Raw genomic sequence first — 23,378 nt, 5'->3', positions numbered from 1 at the left:
CTGAAACATGAAAAGCAGCTAAAGACTCACAGCAGCTGGATGGCAGCCAACAGTTTCCCCTTAATTTGGTACGAGGTCTTTGACAGCATTCAGAACAACTTTGCTTCCACCCAAATGGACCACGACTCTTCCCACTAGAGTCCAAGCGACGATCACTTCTGAAAGTACCAACTCACAGCACAGACAGCCTGCAGATGCTCTCCACAGTACTCAAGCAATGTCCTATTTAAACCTGCATGTTACTGTAACCCCAGGGAAGCCACAGATGGCCATGTAAACTTGGAAGCAAGTGTAGCCAGGAAAGGCCTGCCTCTACAACCCAATTTAAGCAAACTAGTTTCTTGTTTTGTTAACTAGTTTCTGTGAGTGGAATCAGCTTCTTCCTATACCTACAGCACTTTCCATGGCAGGCAGCAGTGGTATTATGAGCGAACTGATCTTTCCAATAAAGAACAACCTCATGACTCCCAAGTGCTGGCATGGATGAAAAGCTCACAGAAGAAAATACCTGAATTTAAGTACCAGAGAGCCTTGCAGTGCCATCAGTGTGTAAGACGTGAAAATGAAGCTGCAAGAAATGCTAGGATTTACACTGAAACCACACTGCTCAGTGAAGCTGCTTCAAAAAAGAAACATGCACGACCATAGCCTTCATTCCCCCAACAAACATGAGAAAGGAAATGCCCACCACGCAAAAGGCTACAACTGCATTAGAAGGATGCTTCCAGCTGAGGCTCTCAGAGCGCCTGAAGGGTACCTGTTAAGATTCACAACACTTTGGAGAACTCAGGGACTGTCATTACCAAAGTCATGGGGATAGAGGGAATTCCTTGTGCTCACACAGTATAGTGGCAATGGAGCTACAAATGTAGCCCAAGAGGCCAAACCATCTCCAGCAGCTGTGCCAGCCACAGGAGAGCCTAGGACTGGTCACACAGACCACCTGCACTAGGTGCAAACTGGAGCTCTGTACTCTTGGGGACAGTATTAGATTTCTTTCCAAGACCAGAGCCTGAACTGAGCAATCAGGTGGTGATGTGCTGTCAGTAAAGCTGTTCCCATAAGCAATTTCCCTGATTATTAAAACAAAAAGAAAACCCTGAAGTGAAACAAGAGAATTAAGAGAGATTTTTAACCATTCAAAATCCTATGCCGACTCAGTAATTCTGCATGGAACTGCCCTCTTGGTCTCGGCAGGAAAAGTCCGGGCAATGCAAAGAGAGCCTGGGATGCCTGGGAATGAGAAACCAGATTGGCTAAAAGTGAGGTAATCACCTCTATAATCTGAGTGCCTCAAGATCCAGCACAGAGGAATCTATGGGCAAAACATAAATCAGCTTTAATGGGCTGGAAGAAGATTTTTAGTTTATTTATTTTTTAAAACAACTGGGACCAAGCTTCATTGAGGCTAGCCAGTGGATAGTGTTACATTTTACAACAGAGCAAGGCTTTACATAAACTATCTTTGGCATTTGAAATCCAGGCCAGCAATTCGACATGTACCATTTCGCAATTCTCCCTTCTTGCATTTTCAGCAGCCTGTCTCTTGTTGGGAGCATGGTTTTTATTTTAATACCTCTCCAGCTAGGGAATTTATCTTACCCACATCTGCAATTTATATGGTCAGAGAGGTCTTTGACATGAACAAAGGTCTCATTACTTTTATATGATTTTGTCCTTATTCTTATATCTCCTCCTGCTCTATTGGTCCAAAAAGGTGGTTGAAAGAAACAAAAGTACTGACGTTTGGTGCATTTTAAGTGCCACTTAATGGATGAATGAAAACCTGTATTAAGAAATCACCCAGACCTTCACCAAAAGTTTGAATCAAACCCAAAATAAACCCCTGCTGAGATGGGTTGGAAATCTCTGATAACTTTTAAATGCCTTGTTTGATTTGTGTGTGTGTATGAACTCCAGCTCTTTCTGCTTGTGCCTGAGAATATTAGCAAAAATCTTAACATTGCATAAAGAGCCTGTGTTTGAGACACGTGGAACTGAGGTGTGCAGACTTGGTAGACTGGTCTGGTTTGAACAGGTTAGATAAGCTTCCTCCTGCTGAGGCTGATCCATCGCTACTCAGACAAGTGTTTCAAAGTGGTACTAGGGTAAAAAGTTCTTTTAGTAGAAGAGTATAACTGAAAAGTGTGGGAAAAGTCTAACAGACATGACATTAGGAGTGGCTAGAAGAGCCTCTTCTACGCTAGCTGCTATCCAGTAAACTTAGCTAATAGCAAGAAAGTTCTTTAAGATTTTGTAATAACAATCTGATTGGATAAACAGTCCCTATCACCTACAAACTCCACCATCTCAATAGGCTCTAATGCGCTTGGTAAATACATCCCCTTTCCAATTCCACCCTGTTATTGACTGTCACACCACAACTGCCAAGTCTGAGAACCATTTGGTGGGAGAGTCTTTCACACCTCTGCTTTTAAGGCATCCCTAGAAGAAGGCAGCAGTGTGAAGGCACTTATTACTGCAGTACCACCACTTTTAAGCTAAAAGTTCAATGGCCTGGAAGACACAGCATCATCTCTCCTCATGGCTACAAATTCATAGGAATTCATGCTTATGAGAAATAATTTATTTCCTAACATCCTCTGGTTTGCTACAATGATGGAAAACAGCAGCTAAAGCACCTGACAGCTGTGGAGGGAAGAAGGGATAGATGTATTTTTCATTTCAGGGTGTTACCAAACACTAAAGTATTTGCTTTGAAGAATGACAGCATCACGCAGGACTCAAAACTTTGCTCACTGGGGCTTATCCAGGTTCTCAGACCCACACAGCAACTGGGATCCACAGGAGCTTCGTATCTGCTCCAAAGTATTTGGGGACTATTTGTGTCTACTTACTGGAAGCCCATGTCATACCCCTCCCTAGGAAGCTGCTTTCAATTAAAAGAGCCGATGTCTGTTCCTCTCAGAGGTTCTAATCCAGCTCGTCTCCCACCCACACATTTTGTACACAAACATCGAGAGACAGAATGAACAAGGCCAGAGAGCACTGTGGGATCTTCCCACAAGAGGGAATGCCTGGAGGATTCCCTTTGACTGATTTATACAACCTCTTGTCAATCACAGGGACAACATGTTCTTCAAACCGCCTCTCCTGTTTTCCTTCTCTTACTCAAGGGGACCGAGGAATGTGTCAGCAGAAAGAAAAGTGATATATCGGGAGCGCTTAGTTCATTGCCACATCTAAAACGCATTTACTATTGCAATCAACTCCATTTCCTCATAACATTTTCCTTCAAAGTAATACGGGAAAATTTGCTGAAGAGCAAATTTTGGAAGGCACCCTTGTGAATGATTCCCAGCCATCCCATGACTTCAGGCAATGTTAAGTTGTGTTGATGGGCTCCTCTTGCAGACAAACTACAGGTTAAGGATCACTGACCCCGTGGACTGGGCACTGGACTACGTCTCAACCTGACTGTGCCCAGTGCCTGGCCCCATTACAACCTTCTGGGCAGCACTTGGCTTCTCCAGGCCTGAGGCCCCCATCTGTAAGACGAGGATGATACTTCCCCATGTCACACGGGTATCTTGAGAGTAAAAGCCATCAGCCACAAAAAGGTGCTCAGATGTTACAAAGAGAAGGGACAAACAAGCACATACACGTGTGAAGGACATAGCTCCCCACAGGAGTGAGTTAAATACAAACAGATGCCACCCCCCTCTGTCCTTCCCATCAAGCAAGCACAGCCAGACACCACAGGCTTTGCATACACTGGTGGTTCTCATCTCTCACATTGTAACATCAAAATGATTCTAAATGCAGACAGGCAAAGCTGCTATTTAAACTAGGATGCTGCCCTACTCAGCTGTGGCATACGGCTGACACCGCGGTTGGAGTGGACGTGCCTGTCTGCATGCCCACGGGCGGCTCTAAACAGAGCAAATCTCCAGTGCGCAGATCTGTCTGCTCCCAAAATCCCATCTGTTGTCCCATGGTGGGGCTTCCTCCAGACCATGTCTTCAAGCTAAGAATGGCTGTGAAGGGCCATCGTGAGCACTTGTCCCTCAGGCAGCAGGGAGCAACCTCCTTCTGGAGAAGGGTGGAAGGGGTTATCATGCCCCAAACGCGAGGCTGCTGCCTCTCCCTCCCTCCTTTCTACTGGGGACTGTGCTGCTGCCACTTCTGCACCGAGACAGACAATGCTGCGGGTTTCTGGGATGAAATGGGCTATACCCTGTCCCATTTGCAAAACAGCAACCAGAGAACAAGGAGGAACAGGATCTATTGGTAAAACCCACGGTACCATCTATTTGTGGAGCACACAACATCCTGAGTGAGGCTGTATGAGTGCATGGAAATACTCATGGACTGATATGAAACCCATGAAGGCACAAACAGGACATATTCTGTTGTTTGAAGATCCAGCTAAAGAACAGATTTCAACCACAGTAATGAAACCTCATTAATCTACAATTTTTAGCTGACTGCTCTGCAGAATGTTGTTTATATTTAACTCAACACGTGCCAGAGAATCCCAACCATGACATAAGCAGCACTTTAACACATCCCTTACAGATGAAAACTTTCTCTCTCCATTGCCAGACATGGGGGCTGGCAGTCACCCAGACCTTTTATTCTTAAATATGTTATTGTTCTTGCAGACCTAAGGTTAATCTTACCCAAGGATGAGGAACTATGGTGCAGTTGCTAAATATCAGAAAGGTTCCTGCTTGTTTATTGCCCAATATTATAAGGCAGCTTGACTGCCACATGGACACCACCCAGTTTGCCGACTGCAGCACAGACCTCCAATCTGTTCTGAAAGCTGTTGCACTGTTCCTCTCATTTAGGCTGGGAATTGGGTTGGAGTTACAGCAAAAATGAAATTGCCCACATTAGTGAGCACTGAACCATTAAAAAGGCCACCATTTGGTTCCAACAAACACCTCAAAAATCAGCCAATTTCTATGACCATTTCAAACCTCAGGAGCCCACAGAGCTCAGATGGAAACTGTACACACAGGCTTACTCAAGGGACATCAGAAATTTTGCTTTGGGTTTTCATCTAGGTTCTGGTCAGAAATGTTTTAAGACTAGTCTCTTTATTAGTCTTCTGGATTTGTCCCGTCAGAAGATTTGAGTCAACCGTTCTCTGCCCAACTATGAAAGTCAGCACTGGGTCATTTCAGGTTGGCCTCTAAGACTTCAGGAAAGCATTCAAAGTTACTTTTTCCAAACTGGGACATATATTAAATTTTTATGTACATTAACAATGAGTTTAAAATACCCTGTTGTTGTAAAAAATAAAATAAAAAACCTTTCAATCGCTTATAAGCTTTCAATAGCCTTCTTACCTTCTAGTCTGCTGCTTTTTCCTCAGCAGCAACTTTCCCTTACCTCTGATACTCATGAACTCCAGCTTCTACTCCAAACCTCTCCTTGTCCTCTGTGTCTGGTAACATGGTTTTACTGAGTTTCGTGCTCTTTGTCTGCTTTTGCCTGTTTTCATTGGGGTACTTAAAGGTCTGATGGCAAAAGATGAAAAACTGCAGCATGTCCTGCTCCAGGACAAAGGCATGCAGGCAGGTGATCAACAGAAAAGCTTTATCAACTGGAAGCTGATAAAACTCCTGGGGTAACACACTGATGCTATATTACTCCCAGATTCAGTTGGCTCAGAAGTAAGAGGAAATCTCATCTGTCAATTTTACCCGTGTAATGAAGAACAGGATTTGGCTGTGGGATTGGGAAGCAGATTACGTCTCCTGCAGGACGAAATAAAGCTCCATTGCCAGTTGCTACGTCGAGTCTCAGCACAGCCACTTGCCCTTTGAATCTAGAGCAGCCGATGGTGTCTGGACCTTGCAGACTTAGTATTCAGCTAGCACGCTACTACAGCTTTCCTAGCACAGAGCCCCAGTTTTCAACTGAAGGTTTGGCTGGATTTTTTAGTAATTGGAAAGTGACCTTTATGTGTATGAAAACACTGCAGCTGATATGACATGGCATCAATAGTTCGGTTGCAGTGTGACACGATGATAGATTCCTCTACTTTACCATAAAAATGACAGTGTTCATTTCCAAAGGGAAATTTCCTTGGGTAGAGTTTTGGATGCTATCACAGGGCTGTGATTCAGAAATGAGTGGGAGATGCAAGGGCTATTTTGTTTTGTCATAGAAGTTGGTTTAGTTTCAGGAAAGCAAATAGGAGCTACAGGGATTTCCATTAGACAATGGGCCAGATTGCATATGTATTCAATGTGTTATTAACTTTAGCTTTCTCAAAAAATGCAGTTATTGCACTTCCAAAGAGTCTGTATGAACAATATATTTCAATTTTTAAATCATGCAGACCTGCATTCTTTGAGCTTTCCTTTGAATTTCTGTTATCTCCAGATTCAAAGCAAACTTCATTTAAAACCGGTGAGTTCAAATCAAAATCATATAAAACCATAAACTTCACATGGTATACCTGAAAAAACTGTAAATCAGTTGTGACTGGCCCTATCCCAAACCCACATCAGCTTTGACATCCAGCCAGGTGTAATCAAAATATCTAGGATGCTAGCTGGACCTGTGGAAAAAAACAATATGGAGTTTTGATTTTACAACAAAACCCTAACCAGATGCTTTTTGCATGGTACAAAGGATCATCCCAAAGACATCAGTTAAGCCAGGGCCAGAAACTACAGAAAAAGAGTGAGAAAAAGAAGAAATAATTGTGCTAATGGGATTTAATAATCAACTCAACTTTTACATAAGCCCACAAGTAAACACCAGCATTTGGAGCTCACGGGTGCAATTTGTACTTGCCCCTGCTTCTTTTGCCATTCAGTAATGCACACTGAAAGGATGCAAAAGTGACAGCTCCAAGGACACAGCAACGCAGAATATAGTCTCATATGAAGCACATGAAAGTGTAACTGAGCAATTTGCCATGTGCTCTTGTTTATTCGTATCAGACGTTTGCTGTTTCTTCAACACAGCAGTAGGACATAAAGATGCCGCTCTCAAACAACAGCATCCTCCACCCCAGCACTGCTGGGATCTCACCTAGGAGGCATAATTCTTAGAATTAGCCCTGAATTGCATTCTGCTGTTGCGTTCAAATTCACAAATACATCTAGTAGAAATAGCAGCCAAATGCAATCCGCTAGACAGACAGCATAAAGAAACAGCACCCAAACAAGACCTTATACCTTTAGTTTTGCAAACATCAGCCTCATTAAAGCTAAAAGACATTTTCAATCTGCAGCAAAAGCTCCTGTCTACAACTTCCACACTGCTGCTCACAAAAGTGTGAAGGCATTATAGACTGATAAGTGCTTTAACAGACTGTATATCCATCCACTGGAGAGCAAGGTTAAACAAATACAGTAGCCAGAACATTATTGTTGGCTGCACACTCGGGTTCCCGAACTGCCTGTCTCTTAACTTGAACCAGCTAGGTCCACTACAGCAAAACTTGCATAAAACTGCGGGCCAAGGCTGGCTGTGGGGGTGCTGCAGCAAAGGAAAACAATCCCATCCCGTAAGCTTTTACCATGATGAGTAGAGCAAAAGATTTTCTTTTTTTTTTTCCCCTTTGACTGGAGCATTTCATTTGGGAGCAGCTGGCATCAGAAAATCAAACTGTCAAAGGCAGAATGTGCACCACGCTACAGGAGGATCTTAAATATATTTTTATTATTATATTAGTGGATCCGACTCACTGGATTCATTGTAGTTTTGCTGGTTTGGCATTCCTGCAAGGCAAAGCAGGATTGGGCTTGTTACAATCCACTTGGTAACATCCCCTCCTTCCTTCCCAAAGCTGGTCCTATACATTTGCTTGGCTGAAGAAAGCACACAGCTTGTTAGAGAAAGCCCAAAAGCAACAACAACAAATCCCTAAAGAACTTCAGCTTGATGAGGAGTTCTCCACCACAATAACATACTGGCTGAGGTGGACAGAGATGCTTAGAAGCACTTGGGCAACACGTCTGATAGGAAGAGAGACAAATAGGAAAAAAAATTAAGCCACATCTTTTTCAGCTATCAAGGAGGAAAGAAACACAATGCTTTTGTTTCCAGCACGGTAGGAGTAGACCCTAAACGTCCCCATACCTAACCCTGTCTCCCCTGAACTGCCCCAAGTGCACACGGGGCACAGGGGCAGCTTCCAAGAGATGTGAGACAATGCAGGTGCTACCACGAGCTCTGAAGATTGCTCGCTAAGCTTCGCCTGCGGCTGAAGCAAACAGCCGTGCAGTGGTTAATGTCAGCTCTGACCACATGATCACATTCAGGAAAGGTCAAAAGAGTGATTTTTCATTTAAAAACATCTGTGTGTTTAAAGAACAAAACTTTCTCATGTGCAGAAAACCAGGGGTTTCCAGCGCTTTTATTTCCAGAGTTAAAGTCATGCTTTTCAGCTTTGTTTAGGGTTATAGACCATGTAAACACGCTGTGTAAACCACACGCAATCCTCATCACACAGCGTTTCCACATGCAAGGATAATTGGGGGTGCAAATCTCTCTCTCCCTGGCTCCTTTTCCCTCTCCAAGCTGCCCAGCTTCCCACACCGCACTCCCAGCGAGCCAGCCAGACACCCAGTTGTTGTCCTCCCCTATATGAAGACGTACACATGCCTCTAATCCTAAGGGTATAAGTCTGCTCTGGGCTGTCAACAGGCCTTAATTGGATACATCCAGGGAGATGATACATTGGGAAGAGGCCCTGAATTTACACTGTGAAGAGGGAAGGCTGTGGTGGGGCTCCCAGGGAGTGTGGCAGAGCGGGCGCAGAGGAGAGCTACCATGTGCCATCCTGGGGAGCTGAGTACAGTTACACCTCAGCAGGCAAAGCCTTTTGGTTTCCCATCCAACTAGTCAGCTCTACGTCAGCGTGCATTAATTAAGATTAAACCCTGTAGCTTGTTTTTCTTGATACCTGAAGGCACGGCTTGTGGTATGCAAATCAGAAGGTTGCCCCTTGCTTCACCGGGCTTTTCCCACTGAAACTGCAGAGTAACGAAACCACCACCGTGCAAGCAAATTCCTCTGAATGAGTTGGATCATCCAGGGAGAGTCCGTAGAGCAGCAGCCAGCTGTTTCCTCCAGCCCGTGCACACCTCCACCCAAGCAAAGGTTTGGCTGCAGGTCTCTGGAGCAGCCTGTCACTTCCCTCTAACCTCAGAACAGCCCTGGTTGCTCTAATAAACCTCGAACTCCAACAAATTAAGTCAAAAGACTCCTTGGAGCATTTCAACCTTGATGTCCCAGGCTAGTAGGGGAGTTCACAGAAACTCCCAGCTGCTCTCAAAAGAAGTTACTGGAGGGATTAAAGTACGAGCATCGTCTGTGAGAGGAAGCTCACGGTTCCTTCAGCCTCACTGCCTCCCACGAGCAGGCTCCGGGAGGATGGACTGGGAACACAGGGGATGGAGGAACTCACAGTGGCCAAGGCTTGGCCTTTTCCACCAGAAACAACCACTGGGAAACAGTTATATTTCCATACAGTGAGGCTTTCCTTTTCCAGCAGGTAAGGGTCACAGTGTCAACACAGTGCAGTGCACCAGGAACAGATCTGCTCTGCTAGAAGGGCAGATTTTTCAAAGGTATTTGGATGGAGAAAGGTGGAAAGAAGGTTATCTCTACCGTGTGCTTCAGCTTCCCCGCTCTGAAAAGAGACTTGTCTTCAAGAGCGATGATGCAAGGGTTCATTACCAAAAATTGGGAAAATAAGATCCACTGCCCAAAACGCTAAGCATAAGGATTTTGGCCCAGTGACCAAAATGGCTAAGCAGAACTTGATGTTCTCCTGAAATGAGGGCTTCTCCCAGTGAGTAGGTACATGCACAGACAGGTAATAGCACTGATCATGCAAATAACCATTTCCTGACCTGCATTACAGTTTGCAGCCGGACCCTTAGGCTACGGTAGAAACCCAGGCCCAGGGGAGGCTCCCGCTGATAGCAGGGGGAGCTGGGCCCACTTACCAGATGAATGAATCATGTCTTCTTATCAGATTCACCACTGAAATGACCTCAGAGGAAACAGTGTTCCTCCAACTCTACAGGCAGTATTTCCAAAAATGAGCATGAATTTGGGGTTCCTCAACAGTTACAGCTCCAACTAAGGCAGCATGATTCAGGAGAGATTTAGAGCAGCTCAAAAGTTTATCAAAATGGTTGCCAGTTTTGGGTTTTTTCTTTTTAAAGCAGATACTTATTTGCAGGTGGGGACAGAGGCATTGACTCGAGAGACCTTCAGGACAGTGCTGGGTAAGCACCATCCTCCAAAAACCATGCCTTTTAGAGACATCTCAAGATGAACACCCTAAAATTCACTGGCATTCAAAATACGAGGTCTCTTATGACAATGTGGGCTAAAATGCCTACAGTACTCCGAACAAGTAGTGCAGACAATCCTTCATTTAAAAGAAAAAATAAATTATCCGCTCCTGGCATGAGAAAGTTTACTTTCAGGCTTAAAGAAATGATCGTGTGGTTTTGGGGATGGCATTCCGTTCTGCTGAAGAATAGCACCCTGCCTGCCTGTATATCTGTGGCTTTGTAGCTACATTACAATCCTGGAGAGCTCTGTTTACATATTTTACATGTTTTCTTGTGCAGAACATGAAACCAAATTACATAGTAAAGCCCATTATGGCTTCGCTCTTGCACCCTTTTCCATCCCCTCCTTCCGATCACTTGTTTTAATTCTATCCAAAATAATCGACTGGGTATATTTAACTGCGCTTGATTGACTGGCAATGCTTCAGGCAGGTTTATTTGCTGTTGCACAGGGAAATCATGCAAAAGCTGGTGAAGCTACATGCCAGGGGGGTAGGGAGAAGACGGCCGGGGCGGGGGTGGGATGAGAAATGCCGAGAACCCTTCATGCATGAACAAAGCAGACGTGTCGATGCATTTATGCAAAATCATTCTGCTCTGAATGGAGACGGACCCAAGACAAACAACCCGGATGGGATGCAGGAGAGCTATCCCACGCTTACGGCTGGACATGCTCTGCATCTAAAGGCTTGTGAGCAGCAACAGCAGACAGAGAGACTGGCAGGTTGAGGGGCAAGGGCCGAGGAGGGGGGTCTCCTTTCAGAAGAGTGCATGCTAACGAGCAGCACTGCTGTCATGGGGTCTGGCTTTCCAGCTTGCTGATGCTGGGGGGGTCCAATCTGTTTCCTATTACCACATGTAATCTGGGTGGGTGGCTGGGTGTACAGCAGATATGATCATAAAATGCTAAGTTACTTCCTAAAGAAGCACGTAATCATTATTATTATCCAAGACAATATTCCTTTCTTGCCTTTCTTCTTGCTTCTAGCAACAACAAATGGCATGGAATTCTGCTCTCATTTCGTTAGTGGTAACTGTCTGCTGGTCCCAGGAAGATGGGACCAATTTCCGGCACCTGAGGATTTTTGGTTTGACCTTCATCTCTGAAAAGGTCATACTGAACCTCTCTGAGAGTACTGATGGCTGCTTTGCTCTCTGCATCATCCTTTGTTTCTTTTATCTATTTTCTCTACAGTACACAAAGGGAACACAGTGTACCAGCCCCTGGTACTCACTGTTCTGTTTCCCTTAGATGACTTGCATATGTGTTCTTGAAAAATTATTCTAAAAACTAAGGGGGGAGGGGAGGGGAAAGAAAAAAATATCCCTTGAGTGTTTGGCAAAATTGCTTGGAATCTCCTCTGACATCTCATTGTGTTCTCTCTGTCCTCCCCTTACACAAATCAGCCAGAGGCTACGACATCAGCCATGGGGTCTGCTAGTTTACTACTGCCAGGAGCAGAGGAGCACTGGAAGACGTGGGGATGGAGGGGTGAGAGGGAGGGAATCACTGTCTGTCCTAGTAGGGAGCAGGCAGCCAGGTGATGGGCAGCATCCCCAATTCTCCAGCCAGCTCTGGATCGACTTTAAGGGTAATGCTCTTTCTCAGCCATCTCTCTGCAACCGAGTCTTGTTCAAGGCAGCCTACCTAGAAATCCCATTTGTCATTTTATTTTGCTTCCGAGACCTCCCCAGAACACTGAGATCATTCCTGAGCAGGAGCCATGGCACTGATGTTAGCACACATCTTTGTAGCATCCCTCACCTTGGTGTGGACCCTTCACATGGATCACCTCCTCCAACAAGGCAAAGCATCAATGCAAATGTGAGAATAAGGACCAGTGGAGTTCCTTTGGCAGAAAGGTTGCAAAATCCAGCCTTCCCAGCAAGACAGGTGGGAAACAAGGTTTCTAGCCATTAAAGCAAGGAGTTGGTGGGACAGTTTTCCCGTCCTCTTGTACTTCGAATGGACAGCCAAACTGTGCTTGGATAAAGACTGATTAATTCACAAATGGGATGGTGTGAGGTGGCTGACAGACCTAAAATGCAGATTTAATGTCCCCAAACCCTTCCAGGGTTTGTCTCTGCTCCCAGACAGTGACTCTCAGCAGGCCCTGAACAGTTTGCTTTTTATCCAAGATAAGAATATCTCCCTTTCAAGACGTCCTGAACTTCCTAGTCCTGGGGAGATCTAGGCTCAGTAATGCCCAGTGCCTGCAACATCTCTGAAGGATATTGAGGTTTAATCCTCAAACAGTAGCTTTACCTTTCTATGCTCCGGTTTCCACCTCTATTAAATGAAACAGAAACCAAGCAGTGTGGCTCTGATAAGGCTTAATTAATCCCTGTATATTGAAAAAATATGAAAAATATCATCACTTGAGCCAAAGAGGGAGCACTCCAGCCTGAATTTGCCTGATGGTCAGGGCCAGGCTCGTGATGCAACTCTCCAGCCTTCAGGCAAAAGACCAAATTGGCTGGTTTGTAGTATCCAGGGGAAGGCTGAAATACAGACGAAGTTTTGGACCCCCTTGAACTAACTTTAGACTTGGAGACTCTGTAACCTAAGCTGAAGCCGTTTGGTGGATCAGCCAGTACTGGAAATGAGCTCAGATACGTACAGCAAACCTACATTCCTCTTGCAACAGCCTGTGCACAGTGTCCAGTTCATCTTTTTCCAGAACTGGTCTCTGATCACTCATGGTTCCTCCATTAATGGTTTTTCTTAGTGGGATTCTGCCCTCATCCTCCAGAGATTAGCGGTTCAAAGCCTGACTCGGCTATAAATAACAAAGACATTTGCAAAGCAAATCATCTTATTAAAAATAGGGATTTTTTTATCCCTCCAACCACAACAAAACTCTTACCGTTGAAGAGCGACAGTACTTGGCTGTGAATTGGGAAGTTCAAAAAGGGCCACTTGCAGAGCCGACAGACAGACACCCTCCCTCTTCTCAGCAAGATCACCCCAAAGGAAAGGAATGGCTTCTCCATTAAAAGTTGCAGGTTTCCTCTCTTCCCACTCCTGTTCAAGATTACTCTATTTGTTGGCTTTGCTGGATCTTTGGGGAATTGTCTTTAGCATTATATTTATTAGACAGAATAAAACTGCGTGGCAGAGAACTTCATCATCTTTCTCTTCAATTTTCTTAATGGTATTTTCTTACCACTCTTGGAGCACTTGCTCTACCATGTTATTTCTTCTAGTATTCAGAATATTTTTGTGCTCCTGTCTTCTCCTTTTGTGGGCAATTTCAGACATACTGCAATTCTAGACATCTTTCTGCTGCTGGTGGAAGAATAGGTTTGTTACAGTGAGTCTGGATGAGTGCAATTGTGGGAACTGTAATAGGGGCAGGAGGGGGCCTCTGTTTGTGGGAAAGATGTAATAAGAATCCTCTTCCACAACTTCTTACTCCATAGCAGCCCCTGTGGGGTACCCAGAGGAGAACAGGGTGTGTTCATCAGTAGTCCGGGAACGAAAACGAATCCCAGGATCTGTCTGTGCCCAGCAGCCTCGGGAAAGAGTCCGCTTTCGGTTAACTGTGCCTGAGCTGTGTGGCTTTTTCCATACAGGGGAAAACCAAGCTCAAACAATGGCATAGGGAGAAAAAAAATATTTTTTATATATATATATGGTTACTTGGTCTAAACAACTTCTGCACAACTGGGAGGAAATGCAATGAAAGACTTCAGTTACTGGGGGACTGGCCCTCTAAATCACCAATGCACACAGCAACTTCCAAGTCTGGAGCACACATTGCTGTGACAGGAGTAAAAAGTTCAGCAATAAGCCACCTAAAGATCCATTAGTCCCTTCTTATAATTGTCTATTATAAAGGCCCAAAGGGAAACCGCAGATGAATCAGTTCTCCAAAAGCAGGAGTGCCACCAGCAAGAGGAAAGGAGAAATGGTATCTCCAGCCTCCTGTGGTTGGTCTGCACCCACCTGCCTCTGCTCCGCTCGCCCAAGCCATGGAGCAACCCTCCTGAAACAGGCCTGTCAGAGGCTTCCTCCAAAGGCACATCTGTATAGAAAAGACACTTTAGCAAAATAACCAAATCCTTCCTGCTACTCCAGAAAGAGAGACTAACATATAAGCTAATGCACTCACCCAGCGTGAACTGTGGCAAAACAAAATTGGTGTGCAATGAGAGCATGGAGATTGAGTTGACTAAGGTCATTGCAAGACCCTGGTTTCTTGAACCCTACAGGAGAGCCAACCTTTTACAGTGACCTAATCCACACTGCATGTTCCTACTTAACACTCCTCACCAATGCAGCTTCACCAGTGACGATACAACGGGGATTGTCTGGGTAGACCACGAGTCGGCTTTTTAAACTCATGTCTTGTCAAGCCCAGGTGTGCTTAACTTGGTGTCAGGAGACCATGTCCTACCCCCTCCTGCTGGTAACAAGGAGGTTGACCCTAGCTTGGTACAAACCAGTCAGGGAAATAAGTCCCTGGGGACTTCCAATACAGAAAAAAATTGCAGCTATTCACAAAACAGATCAGCCGAAGCACCCTTTGTCTGACTGTTTATGCCTACTGGATCTGTCCTTCAACTAGTATAAATCTGCCCAGTGCTACTGCCTTTTTGTAGTCTTTGCCAGCATACACCAGCTGATGACTTAATGCTAGCATCAATAATCTTTAGCACAAGAAAGGCCCTGAGAAATAAACAGCACTGTAGAAAACCCCACATAACCAGTACATCAACACCGATAATATTTCACACACAGTGGATGGCAAGGCAGGCTGTTTACAAACTCACAGCAAGAGCAGTAAGGAAAAGAGCAGCCCAAGAGCATGCAAAGCCCTTATTGCTGAATTCCTCCTGCAGTCGACAACAGGTACTGAGCAGCATCTGCTTCAAGATCTGCAGAGGACACCAGATTAGAAATCAAACTGTAAAAATACCCTGCATTGGTGCTCGCATTTCTGTGCTGGTGCAATGTTGCTGACTGGTCCTCTTTGGCTCTAAATATGATGCTGTCAGTACTGAGAATATTTCTTAATCAGCACTGAAGAGTGGCTGCCAGGAAAGTAGAAGTGGCTGTCTATCAGTCTTGCTTCTGCAGAAAGAGTGGTTGTTTAAAGGAGGGGGCTGTTTGACCTTTCCATTTTTCAAATGTGTATCTCTTCGCCAAGACTGTGTCATTCTTTGTAAGCATTTTGTTGTTCAAAACAAATCTTATACTGTGAACTTTTTTTTCCCTCCCGTAGTATGTTGCCATTCAGCAGCCTCATACTAACAAGTAAGGAACCAGCATGTAATATCCATCTCAAAATAATAAGCAAGTGCAGGCACCCTACTTCTAAGGAACAACCAACTCTGCAGAAACAGGCAATGTCGTAGGTGAAGTGAGCAAACAGGTGTGGGGTGGTCAGTTCACAGAAGCAACTCGACAATAATAAGAAAGCGTTCTCCGGCTTGTGCTCATAAACAATCCTTCAACAGTAAAAAATTGCGTGCAGGCAGATATTGCTGAGAAATACCACAATAACAAGCCGACCTGCGATGCCTACTCCTCAGAAACAGCCTAGGCAAAACTATGACAGTCATGCAGAGAAACGGGTGTTGAGATGTCTAAGGATGAGAAACATTTTAAATCATGAAGGACATGCTTAAAATGCTTTAAAGCACCTTGAGAACGCTGGAGCAATTATAAGAAATGAAGATGGCTAACAAACAGGCAGCTTATGTATTCTGTATATTGCTGTGCACTGCACTCAAACATATCTTTCATAGCATTCCTGATGAGAAGCCAACACAAATGCCACTCTGATTAATCAGGAAACTACCCAGCAACAACACGAAAAGTTTGCACAACACCAGCAAGCACACAACCTACTCTGAAAGATATCTGGGTGAGGAAAGGTGCTCCTTTCATCAATACAAAAAACCCCTAAGGCTCAATGCTTGTGCAGATAATGAAGCCAAACATGTTTACACACCAGTGATCATTACATGCAGTGATTAGAGGAGATCTCAGGTTAATTTTCATCTCCGCTAGCTAACAGACTGATGACCTGCTGCCCCACCTAACCTCTCCGGAGTGACAAGTCAGGTGCTTTCACAAGCCGACAAGGCTGTCTTGTTCCTGGGGAAAACAAAGACTTTCTCAACATATATGATTAAAAAGGTCAATGAACCCCATGCACTCAAACTGGTGTAATAGGACCAGCTGAGCTAAAGCAAAAATTCCTTTTGCTGGAAGTAAATAGCACACTGTTATCTCCCCAGGGGCCAGGCAATAACAGGAGGCATGTTCCCATTCACTCTGCCAGTGTGTGATATGCTAGTGCTCTGCCTATAAATACAACAGCTTTTTTTGCTCCCCCCCCCCCTTTTTTTTTTTCACAAGGCTGTGACAACTTCATCTCATCTGGGTACAACAAACACGCCTGAGTTGTGGCTACACAGCAGGGCTTTCTGTTGTGTGTGTGCGCGGTGGTGTTTTTTCCACCACAGGACCATATGCTACCTACTGCATGGCGTGGCTGCGTTTCTACCAGTGCATTAGGAGAAAATCAGGGCAGCTCTCTGTAGTGGCTGCACGGGGACAGAGTGCTTGGGGACATCCACATAAAGCAGCACCTGAACTGGAGACAGCGGGCTTTGGACTGTACTACAGCATAGGGAGCTCGAATGAGAAAGAAGTTATGAAGGCACTGGTAGGGGTCCAGAGGAAAGTTCCTTTTACAGTGTGAAATAATAAATGAGTCCATGACAAAAAGGCAATACTGGGCTCGGGATTCTGTCTTGGTACTATGCCAGCTAACCACGCTTTGTGCATTTAAAACTGACCTGGTCATTAATTTGTTACAGACTTGTGCAATGTGAACAAGGCCAAGTCTCTTGGATAAAGATGTTTTCTCTTGCAAGCCAACTGGAAATGCTTAGCATTTACTATTCACGGAGAAATCTACTTGTCATATCTGTGACACGGCATTCTCTGCATTGCCCACTCAAGACACCTCCCAGATAATTAGAATGTAAGAACAACTTTGCTGCGTCAAACCAAAAGTCCACCTAATCCACTGCTCTATCTCTAGCAAGGGACGACGGTGGATGCTGAAGGAGGAATATATGAAGCAGCTCTCATCTGTGATGATCCTTTCCCTGCAGTATCCTCTAAAAAAATCAACAATAAGCAGTGTGAGCTTTCCTGAGTCAGGTTGCATCTGGACTGTTGCATCTGCATTGTGTACAGCTCTGTTTTCCAGGCATTTATCTAATGTCTTTTTGAACTCATTTGGATCTAATTCTCTCAGGGAGACAAAAGGTAAAGTTATGGTAACTGGAGCTATTTATGTTACAAAGGAGACATGTAAGAAGGGGGTTAAAGCTAATGAATGGCTTTGGGAATGGATGGGACCTTTCTCAGAATAGAACAATAGGGTGCTTTTATGAAACCGGGAGACAGAAAACACAAAACTATTAAAAAAGAAAGAACGCTCTTTTGTATTATTCGGCATTAGCCTTCAGAACTCATCGCTGCAAGATAGTACCCTGTGCTAGCTGCAGAGAGCCTGTCTAGTCTTTTAGGTGATGATAGTTAGCCGAGGTGACTCCTACACCTCCTATTGAATCAAGCAGGTCACAGCTTCAGCCAGTTTTTAGTTGCATGATTGGAACTGAATTTCAACTCATCACTACTAATCAGGCTCAGAAAAAGGGAAACTGCTGTCAGGGGCCTTCCTTGGTGAAGCAGCAAGTTAACAGGCAGGGGTAACATCACGTATGAACGCTGACCATCTAGCTACGCTCATGAATGTTGCTCCTTGCTGGACTTCACTTTCCAGGACAGGAAAGGGAGTATGTTTTCCTTACCTGGGTTGCTGCTGGCTGACCAATGACCACCCATCCTGGACACTGCTGGTCACTGTGATGCGAGACGGAGACATTGGAAGCCCACTGATCGAGGAAGCCTTTGGGAGTGTAAACACCACAGTCCTTGATGCTGGTCATTTGCTCAAATTCCTCGCATACTCCATCACCATCATGGAAATAGCACCTGCTGGGTTCATCTGCCAGGAGAAAGCAGAGAAGAGAAATCACAAAGGACTGGCTACACATGTCTGCAATCTAGTTGCTAGGACCCGATAACATCAGTGGTCATGTATCTGCTGGGCCGGGTCACTGGGAAGTGAAAGCGTTGGTCGCTTCTAGGCAATAGCAAGGTGATTTTAAAAAAGCCAAGCAACAATAGTCGACTTTTGTATTGGGCAATTCCCCCAAGATATTTCCTAATGTAAGGGGTTTTCTGCTTATTTTCATCTATCTCCATTTAAAAGGATGGAGACAGAAAAAAGCTGAGAGAGAAAATACATAGAGAGACAATGTGGGTGTTGGCATAATTCCACCAACTTGGATGGAAAAACGCCAACAGAGGGTCTGGTCTACAATGTTTCCCTTTTTGTTTTTAAAAAGATATCTGCAAAACAACAACAGCAGCAGCAACTGTGAATTTAGGGATGGCGAAAACCGCCAAGTTCACAGTTGTAGTGACCAAAGGGCGTAACAGATCTGTTTATCCAAAGAGCAGATACGGTATACATAGTGTGAGGGTAAGCTTGCCACATACACACACGGCTTCAACCAACATGACTCAGATTTGACCTGAAAGGATCAAAAGCAGCAGAAGACTTTATTATCCTTGTCCATTTATTCTGTGGCTTCTCTAATGAGACTGCCAACAAAGATGCCAAATTTTTGAGGTTGTTTCTGTAACACTGGCCCATTAAAAACTGAACTGAGATCCATCTACTCTTTTCAAACAGACTGCATAGCAATAATGACTTTCAGTCATTAGAGTACTCTGTGAAATGGAAACCTTTGACCTGTTGGTATCCTATTTTGTATTGTATTATCATTGCCAGTCCCCAGAGGTATCCAGTTCTGACAGCCTGTTGTATTTTTGTCTGGCAAATAAGCCTGCTGAAAAAACGGTAGGAAATTAGCCAGAGCTGCTAGCTGGACTGATGGAAACGATCCCTAAGGAGAGTCCTGTCGGTAGCATTGGACTATCTTGAGCTAGGTGTCAGAAAATCCAACGGCTGCTCAATTTTGAGCTACTTCCAAACTACTAAATCCCCTGTTTATTTTTCCTCCTAGTTTACACAGTGAAATACCATCATGAGCCAGAAAAAAATCAGTTTATTGCAATTCAATTATTTAATGACTTTCACTCCTTTTTCCCTCCCTTCCTCTCAATCCCCCGTGCAAAATTCCAGGTCCTTAAGAGAGTGTGAGTTCGAAAGAATGGACAAGTCTATGTCATTACGGTTTCATTTCCTCAAGACCTCTGTAGACAACTTGTGTACGTGGATAAGTGTGGGGAACTGTGTATTTGCTGGGCCAGTACTCCGAGCTGGCGAAAAGGAGCCAGCATGAATCTGGAAGCCGTTCAGCTGTATGAGTGCAGCCCTGTGTCTGAGCGAATCTTCCCGGGGTGGCCAAACTTCTTGACCCTACATGTCACATCTTCAAATCTTCATATGGCTGGGAGCCACCAAACATATACCACACACCTCGAAGAGCTCGGAGGAGGAGCGCTTGGGAGAGTGCTTCACAAACAAAAGATGACAATGGCTCCCCAGGGTGTCCCATTACTCCAGGGTGGGAGGGGGCTCGGGTGGATGTGCAGATGGGCCCTAAGGCAACCCAGCAGTGCTGGCCCCAGCGCCCGCTGCCTTGCCTCCTCCCACAGCCGGATTGCCCAACAGCCCTGATGCCAGCAGGGCCCTGCTACTCCTCATCTGATACGGACCCAGCTGGGAACGTGCGCTTGAACTGCGCATGATGGGTACGTGCCTCGAGAGCCCCAAGCTCGGACATCCCCGTAACATACCTCGTTTCTCTGCAGGGCTTATTAATGCTGGCACAGTGCTACACCAGTGTGGCTCATTCATCCCTGGGAGAGACACACTCTGTGTCTGGCCAGCTCAAGGAAAGGGCAGAGAGAGCATGTAACTGTGATGGCCATGGAGAAAAACCCTGGGTTCCCTCACCTTATCCTTCTGCATCTCTTGTTCTGCTCCTCTCTCTGCAGAGACGTATCAAAGCGTAAGCCAGGTCTCTGCTGTACCCAAGAGCAGTAGGATAAAGCTAAGCAGCTCACCAGCCTCAGAGCACTATGTCCCAGTTTGAGTGAGAGTCTCAGCAGAAATCTCTGAGAAATATTCAGCCCTGGAAAGACTGTGGTCAGGATCAAAAATCCTCATAAACAAATCCCAAACATGAAAATATGTATTTTTGGAAAAGAGTTTCTTTGTTGTTTTATGAAAAGGGGCTTATTTCTGTAAAAAAGGAAAAAAACAAAAAAGAAAGGAAAATACCTACCATATTAAAAAGACGCAACCTTCAGCATATAAACATATGCACAGATACACACTTACAGTGAAACACCGGCACCCAAGTGCATCCTGCTACACACCCACACTGACAGAAACATTGACACACAAACACATGTACGCTCTCTTTACGCATACCCAATGCAGTCACCCCACTGATGCAAACGCATACCCAGAAACTCACAGCCTAATTTTAGGCATATGTGTTTAAACAGTGTTTCCCTGGCCTTCCTGAAGCACTGACTTATTTTCACGACCGGCCCTGAAGTAAGCACAACATTTATATAGCAACATACTCCTGCACTGGCTCCAAATGTTCCCTCCTAATGCGATGATAAACGTAATGGGCTTCTGATAAGATCGTGTGTTTGGGATAAAAGAATACTCAAGACCTACTCCAATCCGATGACTTAATTCATACTCACATGGATGGGAAGGCAGCCTTTGAATAGCTGTGATCCAGGCCAGTGTGTGATCCTAACAGAGGCTAATTTGTTCCTGATTATGCTTAAGACCCCAATAAATCTGTCTGCTCGGAGCCTGCAAAACCCGAGGGAGGAACCGAATGGAGAGACTGAGATGTCTGAATTAAATGGAGACTGCCTAAATGATTAACAAAGTCTTACTGAACTGCACTGTCATGAGCCCTTTGGCTGTGCTAGTCCTAGAGAGTCGCTGCACCCTGCCCTCCGTCGCAGCGCCGGTTCGCTGGCTGGATGACACTGCGCACAAAGGCTGAGAGATTAGGTACCCGCTTGCTTTTGTGTGCTTTGAAAAATGATGGGGAAAAGGGGCTTTGCAACCCTAGCTTTCTTTTAAGGAAGATCTGTAAGTCCTACTATTGACACCCCATCCCGAAGCGTGCAATGCCATGCTTTGAGGTGAGCATCGGTGAGAAGAGGGGAAGACCTTTTCTGCCCATGAGCTTCCTACTTCTGAGTGATGGCAAAGAGGGGGACTTCTTTAAATCCTTCCCAGACACTGGTGAGGTGACTGACGAGGGCATCAATCTACAACAGCCAAATTTAGTGCATCACTGAGTGGGCTGCCAAAAAACAGCAGAGGCTCTTCCTTCTGCAGGTGTTGAGCACCAGCTCTGATTCCTGGTTCTTACTGTGGTCTTGGATGCTTGGTAGATTACGCATTGGGCTTTACATTTTCATGAGCAAAGTGAAAAACGACCAGATTGTTTCTTCCTACGATTGCCCTCACAAAATACAAACTAACAGGCTTCTTCCCTTTCCACAGTGGTGTGAACACAGCTCAGTTAAATCCGTAGAGTCGTACAGGCTCAAAGCCGGGGAGGGCAGTGTCAGGAGTGGTATATTTCTAGGAAGCAGTAGCTAACATCTTTATTTCCATAATGGTGCAAAATGCCTTTTCCATTCTCTTCTCAACTACTGTGACATGAAATGCATCCAGGGCTTTGGTAATATGAGCTAATTTTTGTCTCCACAGAGCTCTATAGGCTCCCAAGATCTAGCAAAGGTCATAGTGATGTTTTGGTCATGTATGGCCCATGTCATGGACTATGTTCATCAACACTGGGACTTCTCACTTCAGAGTTGAATCTGATTTGAAAGAGATATGCAGGAAGGGAACATGAAGGAAATCTGATTTGTCCTCAAGGAAAAATGACTTCAAAAAATTAAAAAGCAGTTACCTGGAAATCCAGCTTAAACCTAGAACAGTAAAATGTCTGCAGGCATAGCACCTGGCAGCAGGAAACAGCATCTCTGGGGGATTGACAACAGATGCTGAAGGATCCTGAGCTGAACTCGGGGAACACGTATTCATTCAGGCAGCCCAAGCTCTTTTTCCCTGACAAAGTTCTTACTGAAGGCACAAAAATGCTGGGGCCAAACCAAAGTCCCACTCTTGCCCTTGCTTTGGGAAAAGGCAGTCTCCGCTTCAGTGAAGATTTCTGTGACACCTGGGAATCCCTGAACACTCCGTGGCAGACATCAATCTGGAAAAGGGGGATTTGTTGGGGAAACAGATTGGCAAGACCTGGCCTGCTTCCTATTGCAGTCAGGCTTCAAGATCAAGAATGATCTTGAGGCTCTCGTGTGTTGCACCAGAAAATGATGCAAACTCCATTTCTCCTTGCTTCTTAAGCTGCCCGAGCACAGTGCAAAAGACAGCCTTTTGTATCGAAATATAAACCCCTCCTCTGGGGTTCAGAGATGAAAGGATGCACAAGGTAAGGCAGAGGATTTAGGGAGTACCTTGGGAAGCGCCTGCCACACCAGGTCTGGATGAGCAGGTAACTCCCCATCACAGTTACCTGTTCAAAGCGAGGGTAGAAAATAACCAGCGAAATGAATGAAGTCTGGTACAGATCAGGAAGCAGACATGCAGGATATACATTTATCTGTGATAGGCAGCCTTCCACCTCATTAAAAAAAAAAAAAAAAAAAGAGAGAGAGAGATAAAGAGATCCAATGCATAGCACAGGGCACATCCTCTGACGAGGCTTTTAATGTCCGAGCCGCATAGTCAAAGCGCTGGGGACAGACACTTGGGGCGGCTTCCTGTTTTCAGCTAGAACGCAATGATTGGCATCAGCATAGTCTTCTTTTGTGCAATAACTACTATTTTTTTTAAAAGGCCAGACAAAAAAAGGAGTATTTTTAAGCTCAGCTGTTTACTTAGGGATGTTTCCAACTATAACAAGTCTCATGCCACATAACTATTTGTCCGAAAAAAAAAAAAA

At 44.9% G+C, this 23,378-nt stretch overlaps 1 protein-coding gene across 1 annotated transcript in view; it reads right to left on the bottom strand.

Annotated features, from left to right (window-relative positions):
* PAPPA (pappalysin 1) overlaps positions 1 to 23,378 on the bottom strand; it is a 181,704-nt gene that overhangs the window by 56,764 nt on the left and 101,562 nt on the right. Inside the window, exon 10 of the mRNA XM_030000700.1 lies at positions 18,141 to 18,337. Within this exon, the coding sequence (XP_029856560.1) occupies positions 18,141 to 18,337 (197 nt within the window). The remainder of the gene's footprint in view (positions 1 to 18,140; positions 18,338 to 23,378) is intronic.

This window comes from Aquila chrysaetos, chromosome 24, assembly GCF_900496995.4.
Source record: "Aquila chrysaetos chrysaetos chromosome 24, bAquChr1.4, whole genome shotgun sequence".
Classification (NCBI taxonomy): Eukaryota; Metazoa; Chordata; class Aves; order Accipitriformes; family Accipitridae; genus Aquila; species Aquila chrysaetos.
This window is presented reverse-complemented; position numbering and strand designations above follow the sequence as displayed.